The 10035-nt window shown below is 36.9% G+C and overlaps 1 protein-coding gene across 1 annotated transcript; it reads right to left on the bottom strand.

Annotated features, from left to right (window-relative positions):
• On the bottom strand, positions 1 to 8683 carry LOC140805310 (glucose-6-phosphate/phosphate translocator 1, chloroplastic-like). Its single transcript, XM_073161574.1, has 5 exons — positions 7861 to 8683; positions 7472 to 7697; positions 1373 to 1595; positions 597 to 810; positions 1 to 207 (listed from the first exon to the last, which is right to left on the bottom strand). Exons 1-5 carry the CDS (start codon positions 8341 to 8343, stop codon positions 196 to 198), a joined length of 1158 nt encoding a protein of 385 aa, XP_073017675.1. The 5' UTR covers positions 8344 to 8683; the 3' UTR covers positions 1 to 195.
• Positions 8684 to 10035: the final 1352 nt, after the last annotated feature.

Genomic DNA, 10035 nt, shown 5'->3' with positions numbered 1-10035 from the left:
CGTTCTCGACTTCAAAAACACAAATCAAAACCGAGAAAATATGCCTATTTCGAACTTGTATAAAACTTTGAAAAAAAATAAAAATTAAACATTTATTTCCATGTAAAAAGTGAAGCCAGTCGTCCTTCATTATTGTACCACCTTTCCTCTTCTCTGTTTTTGGTTAATAATACTGGATTCCCAATTTGAATGCCTTCATTTCTTCGCCTACAGAAAAAAACAAAAGCCACAAAAATGAGCTAAAGCCAAGAAAAGGAACTATGTGAGTGGAATTCAATATTTCATACAGACAATAAACATAAATAATCTTTTTTTAACACAGTTTCCTTGATTCTTAATCAGTCATTTGGAATCACAATCATTTGCCTATACGATCAATAACGGAGACAGTAATATGACCCTATCATCTTGAATCCTTTGATATTTTAAATTGATCATTCCGAGCTAATATCAAATTAATCCAAAAGTATACAAAATGCTAATGAATGTGGCTGTACGATTAGCTTACAAAGGAACTGAAAAGGAAGAAAGAAAAAAGACGCAAACGAACGGCATAAAACGTCACAAGAATCTGTAATATGAGGAAAATTAAGTACCTGTGAATATATAAAGGTTCCAAGAATGGCTATTGCAGCTCCGAGAGCATTGACAGGTCGTATGGGCGTCTGGAAGATGATGATAGAGGAAACGATCACTGAAATACGTTTCATCGTGTTTCCGACGCTAAACGTCAACGGAGATATCTCATCCAGTGACATGTACGATACTTGGTTGTAGAGGTGGTAGAATACGCTCTGAGCCACCATCCACCTACATATATACAACCAAGAAATGATCAATCAAGTAGTACTCGTAAAGACTAAGCTTTGGAACCTACTCGATCGCCTCGCCTTAACAAGATAGGAAGCCACAAGGCTGGATTGGAGCCACGATCAATCCATATATAATCTGGTTCTTGTTGGTAATGAGCCCGAATACCAAAACAAAACACAGTGATAGGAGAAACTGATGATCACCGCGCACGATTAAAACGTTCTGCATAACTCTGCTCTTGATTAGGACTTAGAAATGCTCCCCCTCTTGTTGTTGGTTAGAAATTAATATTTCTTTTGCATTGATGCAATAATCTATGTTTGAGATTACATCAATAATTCTCCATTTGTTCATTCAAGTGCGTGAACGACGACTTGAGAATTATTCAAAGGAAAAGGTGCCACTCAATCCAGGTTTCTTGTGTGTGAAGCACGAGAGTAATTACATTATTGATCTCTATATATAATATATGTTCATTTCATAAGTAGTTGCACATGCATCCGGTCTCTAGTATACAAGAAAACAAATGAGACGAGCGTAGGCAGGGTCAAGTGATTACCATATGATCTGAGGTCCGATTTGAGACATGGATTCTTTAAATCCAGCAGCCCACAACTGTGGTCCCTCCACAGCAATTGCGAATGGGGTAAGTATCAAGAGCGACAGCATCGATAAGCATGCGTAATAGTTCATCCCGCTTACGGACTTGCCTTTCATTCCTTTTTTGGAAAATATATTTCGGAAAACAAACGCCATATTCGATATCATCGCGCCCATAAAACCTGATTTCGAAAGCAAACAAGGAAATTCTGTCAATCTACATCCAAGAAACTCGTGATTCAGTGCAAATTTCATAAATATAAGGACCTTCTGATACAGAGTTTATAGAAGCATCAAGCACGTGACTTGGCTGGTGAAGAACAAGTATTGGTGTAAAGAAGCACTTCAAACATAGGAATAGAGAATCAAAAGTGAAATGCTACAAAAACAGCTATTAATTTATGTGTATAAACTAATTAATATTCATTCGTTGTTGGACAATAGTGTTGACATTTCAAGCACATTTTTTATTCAAACAATTTTTTTAAAGTTTGGTTCAAAGTTAGCTACCAAACTTTGAACACACATCCTCCATTCACACTTCACCAACCCCAAATTTTTTCCTATAAATACCATGCATTTGCATCCATTCAATCCATCCCAAAAACATCCCAAAAGCACAAGCATTTGAGTGTTGTATAGCCTAGTCATTTAGATAAATTTTAGTATGCTCTGTGGTTGCGGCAATGTCCGATCTTCCACATCAGAAAGAATTTTCTATGTGATTAGAGTTGTGTTAGTTCCACTTTGAAAGTGAGATTGCGTGTGTTTCATCCAAGAATAATTATTCTTGAAGTTCTTGGTGTCCCCTAAGTTGTTCTAGGGAGAGTTGTTGTTATCTCCTATTGTTGTAGGAACGATTTGTACCCATTATTGATATAGTGGAGATTTCTTTTGTTGGACTTCGGTCTCGTGGTTTTTCCCTAATTTGGGTTTTCCACGTAAAAATTCTTGTGTCGTTTTCTTCATAATTATTATCATTGTTGATATCGTGGAAATACTTTGATCTGATATTATCGCTAAAGAGAAAAGATTCAACACTTCCGCTGTACGAAAAGTTATTTAATTTGGCTATCTTTCCCAACAAGTGGTATCAGAGCCACATTAAGATACATGGAAGAATCCATTGGAGGAATGTTTAAACTCAACGGATCAAATTATTCCATATGGAAGCCAAGCATGTTGGACCTGCTATATTGCAAAGATCTGTATTTGCCATTGAGTGGAGATAGTGCCAAGCCAGAAAACATATCAAACGAAGAATGGACTATACTGCATCGAAAAGCTGTCGGTTTCATACGACGTTTTATCGAACACAGTATATTTCATCACTTCGCGAACGAGAATAAAGCTGATGTTCTGTGGACCAAAATTGAAGCTATGTTTGAGAGAAAGAATGCCTTGAACAAAGCTTCGATTATCAGAAATCTTGCACGACTGAGATACAAAGAAAATGCAAATATGACAGAGCATCTGAATGCTTATCAGGGTCTAATCAACCAATCTATCACCATGAAGATTACCCTGGATGACGAAGTTACGGCACTATTATTACTGAGCTCCTTGCCAGATAGTTGGGATACTCTTGTGGTGTCGCTCAGTAATTCTGCTCCTGATGGAAAACTGACATTACAAACAGTCAAAGATTTTCTTCTACATGAAGAGTCCAGAAGAAAGGAGCAAGTAGCCAACTCTGAAACTAAGGCATTAGTTACAGAAATAGTTGATAATCGAGGAAGAAATTACACCAGAGGATTTCATAAAGGAAGAGACAAATCCAGAGGAAAGTCCAAAACCAGAAAAGAATTCAAGTGTCATTATTGTGGAGGTCCAAATCACTATGAAAGAGAATGCAGAAAAAAGAAGAGAGATCAAAGGAATGGGACAAAGTCGGAAGAGAAAGACACGACTGCAGTTACATCCGATGGAGATATTATCATCCTTGGTGATGATGCATGTGTCAGTATATCATACCAGCAAACTGATTGGATGATTGACTCGGGAGCTTCATATCATATTACTCCACACAGAGATATGTTTGCGTCCTACTCAAGTGGAAACTTTGGCAAAGTTAGAATGGCCAATCAAGGTTTGACTGAGGTCGTTGGTATGGGGAGCATTGTCTTGGAGACAGATACAGGGTGTCATCTCGTTCTCAGAGATGTTCGACATGTTCCAGATATTCGATTTAACATCATCTCTACAGGCAAGCTTGATGATGATGGTTGTTCCAGTCACTTTGGTGGAGGAAAATGGAAACTCACCAAAGGATCTCTTATTATTGCTAGAGGTATGAAGCAAAATTCTCTTTACCTCATGCAAGCAAAAATATCAAATGGAGAGGTTCATGCATCTACAAAAACCTCATCCATTGAGTTGTGGCACAAGAGACTTGGACATATTAGCCAGAAGGGAATGGAAACTTTGGCTAAGAGAAAACTCCTTCCTGAAGTATCTGGTATGCATTTGGAAACTTGTGTTGATTGTTTGGCCGGAAAACAACACAGAGTTGCATTTCAAAGTTTTTCTTCATCAAGAAAAACTCAACGCTTGGAGTTAGTACACACAGATTTGTGTTACATGAAAGACAGAACTCTCGGTGGTGCGCTATATTTTGTAACCTTTATTGATGATTTCTCACGAAAGGTCTGGTGCTTTGCGTTGAAATCTAAAGATCATGTCCTTGAGGTCTTTAAGCATTTTCACGCAAAAGTTGAAAGAGAAACAGGAAAGAAACTGAAGTGTATTCGTTCTGACAATGGTGGTGAATACAGGGGTCCGTTTGAGCAATACTGTATAACTCATGGTATCAGGCTTGAGAAAAGTGTTCCAAAAACCCCTCAGCACAATGGTCTAGCTGAAAGAATGAACAGGACAATTTGTGAAAGGATAAAGTGCATGTTATCACACTCCAAATTGCCCAATTCCTTTTGGGGCGAAGCTATGAGAACTGCAATTGATTTGATCAACCTTTCTCCATCAGCTGCGTTAGATGGTGATGTTCCTAACAAAGTTTGGACAGGGAAAGATGTCTCATACAAACACTTGAGAGTGTTTGGTTGCAAAGCTTTTGTTCATATACCAAAAGATGAAAGATCCAAGCTTGATGACAAATCCAAAAAGTGCATATTTTTGGGTTATGGCCATGAAGAGTTCGGATACAGATTATGAGATCCATTGAATCAAAAGATTGTTAGAAGCCGAGATGTTGTATTCCTCGAAGATGAAGTTGGTTCTGATGCGGAACACAACAAACAATCACAATCATCCAATTCAGAATTTCCAGTAAATTTAGATCCAGTTTATTTCCCCACAATTCAGGATCACGGGGGAGAAACACAAACTGAGCATGATGAGATAATTGAGCCAATAGATGCTCAAGACAACTCTTCAACTCCACCTTCAGAAACAGAGATCAGAAGGTCCACCAGACAAAGAGTACCTTCTACGAGATACAACCCACATGAGTATGTGATGATCACTGATGACGGAGAACCAGAGAGTTTCAAAGAAGCTGTATCAAGTACACAAAAAGATAAGTGGATTGAAGCAATGAAAGAAGAGATGCAATCGCTTCATGAAAATCACACCTACAACTTAGTAAAGCTACCAAAAGGTAAGAAATCACTCAAAAATAAATGGGTTTACAGGTTGAAGACTGAAGAAAATAAATCACGGCTAAGGTACAAAGCGAGGTTAGTTGTGAAAGGTTTCAGCCAGAAGAAAGGTGTTGATTTTGATGAAATTTTCTCACCAGTGGTGAAGATGTCCTCTATCAGAGTTGTTCTGGGACTTGCAGCTAGTATGGATCTGGAAATAGAACAACTCGATGTTAAGACTGCATTTCTTCATGGTGATCTAGATGAAGAAATATATATGGACCAACCTGAAGGATTCATAGTTAAAGGCAAAGAGGATATGGTGTGTCGACTAAACAAAAGTTTGTATGGGTTGAAACAAGCTCCAAGACAGTGGTACAAGAAGTTTGATACATTCATGATGAATCATGGGTACAGCAGAACCAATTCTGATCATTGTGTATTTGTTAAGAGATATGATCAGAATGATATCATCATATTATTGTTATATGTTGATGATATGTTGATCATTGGTCATGATCCAAGCAAGATAGAAAAGCTTAAGGGGGAGCTTAACAAGTCTTTTGCAATGAAAGACTTAGGATCAGCAAAACAGATTCTTGGAATGAAGATCTCTAGGGATATGGCCAATAAGAAACTATGGTTATCTCAAGAACAATACATTGAGAAAGTTCTTGAAAGATTCAAAATGGATAAAGCAAAGGCTGTTGGTACTCCACTTGCAGGTCATTTCAAATTAAGTTCCATTCAATGTCCCACAAGTGAAGAAGAAAAGAAAGAAATGGAGAGGGTTCCTTATGCTTCAGCAGTCGGCAGTTTGATGTATGCAATGGTATGTACGAGACCTGACATTGCTCACGCAGTTGGCATGGTAAGTCGATTTCTCTCTAATCCTGGCAAAGATCACTGGTCAGCAGTGAAATGGATATTCCGATATCTGAGAGGTACTTCTAAGTTTTGTTTGAGATTCGGAACTAGTCAAACTGTGTTAGAAGGTTATACTGATGCAGATATGGCTGGTGATGTTGATTCTAGAAAGTCCACATCCGGATACTTGATGACATTTGCAGGGGGAGCAGTATCATGGCAATCAAAACTTCAAAAGTGCGTGGCATTGTCTACAACAGAAGCCGAGCATATAGCCACAACTGAAGCATGTAAAGAACTACTATGGTTGAAGAAGTTTCTACAAGAGTTAGGTTTGAGACAAGACAAATTTACGCTCTACTGTGATAGTCAGAGTGCAATTCATCTGAGTAAGAACTCTAGTTTACACTCAAGGTCAAAGCATATCGATGTAAGGTATCATTGGATCCGGGATGCGTTGAACGAGAAATTGTTACATCTTGAGAAGATACATACCGATGATAATGGTTCCGATATGTTTACGAAGTCATTGTCCAAAGAAAAGCTGGAAAACTGTAGAAATATTGCAGGTCTGTTTGAATCTACAAAATGAAGCTTGAGGGGGAGAATTGTTGACATTTCAAGCACATTTTTTATTCAAACAATTTTTTTAAAGTTTGGTGTAGCCAACTTTGAACACACATCCTCCATTCACACTTCACCAACCCCAAATTTTTTCCTATAAATACCATGCATTTGCATCCATTCAATCCATCCCAAAAACATCCCAAAAGCACAAGCATTTGAGTGTTGTATAGCCTAGTCATTTAGATAAATTTTAGTATGCTCTGTGGTTGCGGCAATGTCCGATCTTCCACATCAGAAAGAATTTTCTATGTGATTAGAGTTGTGTTAGTTCCACTTTGAAAGTGAGATTGCGTGTGTTTCATCCAAGAATAATTATTCTTGAAGTTCTTGATGTCCCCTAAGTTGTTCTAGGGAGAGTTGTTGTTATCTCCTATTGTTGTAGGAACGATTTGTACCCATTATTGATATAGTGGAGATTTCTTTTGTTGGACTTCGGTCTCGTGGTTTTTCCCTAATTTGGGTTTTCCACGTAAAAATTCTTGTGTCGTTTTCTTCATAATTATTATCATTGTTGATATCGTGGAAATACTTTGATCTGATATTATCGCTAAAGAGAAAAGATTCAACACTTTCGCTGTACGAAAAGTTAATTAATTTGGCTATCTTTCCCAACAAATAGTTTGTGAAATACATAGAAACAAGTGCTTTTTTTTCTGAGTATCTAAGTTCTTTAATGTTATGCCTTATTCCCCCTCACTTCAATAAAGCACATGATTTACCTTGAACGTTGGGCCTAATACCTAATATATGTCTATATGCATGCCTCTAATAAGCAAGTCCCCTCTGTAGCCACCTACCTGGACAAGAATCACGTGTTTCTGTGAAGAAATACTCATTAACCGTTCAAACTTAGATGATATTTATTAAAATGACAGTGACACACTTCTACCTTCACCTTTAACATTTTTAGAAGACTCGGGCAAAAAAGTTCGATCTGTTAGGCTGGCTCAAGTTGTAGGAATTACCAGTCATGTTGAAGTTGAGCTCGGTGAGGGCGGAGAGGCCGCAACCACCGATGATGGGAAGAAGGGAGAAGTAGACGGTTGGTGGGAATGTTTCTCCCAAGAGGAACCTTGAGACCAAAACGCTGAAAGCAGGCTCACCACTTTTTATTATGTGAGTGAATGAAACTGCAACCTTTGACATACTTACAGTCGCAGCCACATGCCCAATTGTATGTGCAAGAGCAACCTAAGCACAAAAATCCAATATGAAAACAATACTAGAAAACAAGAACAACCCCAGAAACCAAAGCACACATAATATCAAACACAAATCAGAAAATTTGACAAAAATCCAAGAAACGAAGTAAACCAGAACCAAAAGATGAAGCAAAAGTTCTCAAAATTCTCACGGGGAAAAGGGTCTTCCAAAATTCAAGATCTGTCTTTGGGGCTTCAGCAATCCTCAGAGCCCAAGTGACGAGCATGATGAGTGAGCCAGCGGCTAAGGACAGCGTCGAAGTTAACCATGGAAATGGATACGCATTCAACACTTTCTTATTATATATATTGAAGATCACATTCAAACTCCACCACGTCGCGAAGTACACTCCGATCTTCACTTTCTTAGCCGCCTGCTCCGGAGATTTGCCTATGGACTCCGACCGATCGGCTTCATATGCCTCACACCTGATGACAGATCGCTCCTTCTCGTCACGAACAGAAAAGGGATCAACGTAGAGAGGTTTAGAAAGAGAAACATTTAAGCCCCGGCGAGTAGTTTCCGCCAGCGGAGAAGCAAAAGCCGGCGACCTGCTGGAGAGAAATTTTGTCCTATGTTGGACTAAATTTAACCCATGAATCGATAAAGTTGGCTGCTTGAAAGAAGAGATCATAGTGATATATGCACAAGAATATCAGAAAAACTTCCCGGCGAAAATCACGGTAGGAGTTTGACCCGGGAAAAACTCGATGATTTCAAAGAAACTAATTTCGTTAATATTTAGGCGAAAAACTTGAAGATTTCTTGAAAAGCGCCTAAAACCCCAGAAAACTACAACAAGCTACTTGTTTCTGACTTGGAAAAGAACCTTTGACAACAAAGTATGTCAGCAATTTAGTTATGGAATAGGACAAAAGTTTACACCAATGGAATAATATAGAACTTCGCGAGTACCCAGAAATCAGAAGAGCATGGTTTTACATGGAGATGGAGGGAACGAATGCGCGCAAACTGAATTGCCGTCGGGAAAAAGTTTTGGTTTTTTTTTTTTTTTAAAAGTTGGTGCATGAGTTTGTTATAATTGAATAAAAAAAATTCTAGGTTTTGAGTGCATTTGGTTTCAAAAAATAATTTCTTAAAAACAAAGATATTTTTTGGTGCATTAGATTGTTATAATTGGGGAAAAAAATCGAGGTTTCGAGTGCATTTGGTTTTTAAAAAATATTTGAATAAAAAAAAATTCGGATTTTAAAAAATACTTTAGATTAAAAATTGAGTTAATTTGTTTTTTTGATAAATAGATAAGAAACATTTTTTTAAAATTCATTAAAGCTCTTTAAAAGCTTACGATTTGGACTTTTGAAAAAACATTAATTTCAGCTTAATTAATTATTTTTTAATGCAGTACTAAAGATGTAAACGAACAAAGCTGTTCGGAATTTGGTTCGATAAAAAAACTCATTCGAGATTGTTTGTTTAGCTTATTGCGTCGAGATCGAAACAGATAGTACTTGATTTTGCTCGTTTACATATCTAAGGGCTACAAAGCTCATCCAAGGGAAGGGAGAACTTTAAGTATGGCAGCAAGGTTCGCACGAAGCATGTCAAATCGTTGAGATAGTTTTAATGAGCAATGAAAAAAATAGTTTTTATGAGCAATATTTTAATTATTTCAAGAACACACAAAAACTCTAATGTCTAACGTATCAACTTTTTATTAATTTTCTAAGGTACTTGATTCATGCAAATTTTTATTTTTATGTTTGAAATATTATTTTTCACTACAAAATATTTTTATTTTTAATTATATTATGAACAAATATTATGTAATATATGTTAATTTAAGCGAAAAATATTATTTTGTTATTGTGTATATGGATCGAATCGACCCATATCACGTATATCTAAATGTTGCATATGAGACGCACTCTTTCAAAAATACAGAAAATGTAATAAAAGTTAAAGGTAAATGCATATATTTTTAAGTAATGAAAATCGAAAAAATGTCTAAATTATCACGTTCATTATCCATCTATGGATCGAGTGACAGAGTCAATCACATCTTCTTCCATGTTATCTCGTGCAAACTTATTTTCATCAAACTCTCTTATAATTGGACCATTGTTGTCTCATATATTGTAAGGTATCAATTGCTTTAGATAATTCAAAATTTGTTCCAAGTGGTTTTCACAAAATCCAAGATAATTTGTGATAGGGTAAAGTTTTTTTTGTTATACAAATATTTGGCAAAAACTTGTGTGAAACGATCTCACGAGTTGTATTTTATAAGACAGATCTATTATTTGTCTCATAGATAAATATTCGTGAGATAAAGATTCGTGAGATCCGTCTCATAGATCTTTTA

The sequence above is a fragment of the Primulina eburnea genome, chromosome 11 (assembly GCF_022965805.1).
Source record: "Primulina eburnea isolate SZY01 chromosome 11, ASM2296580v1, whole genome shotgun sequence".
In the NCBI taxonomy this organism is placed as follows: Eukaryota; Viridiplantae; Streptophyta; class Magnoliopsida; order Lamiales; family Gesneriaceae; genus Primulina; species Primulina eburnea.
Note: the sequence above shows the minus strand (reverse complement) of the source record. Positions and strands in the feature narration are given on the sequence as shown.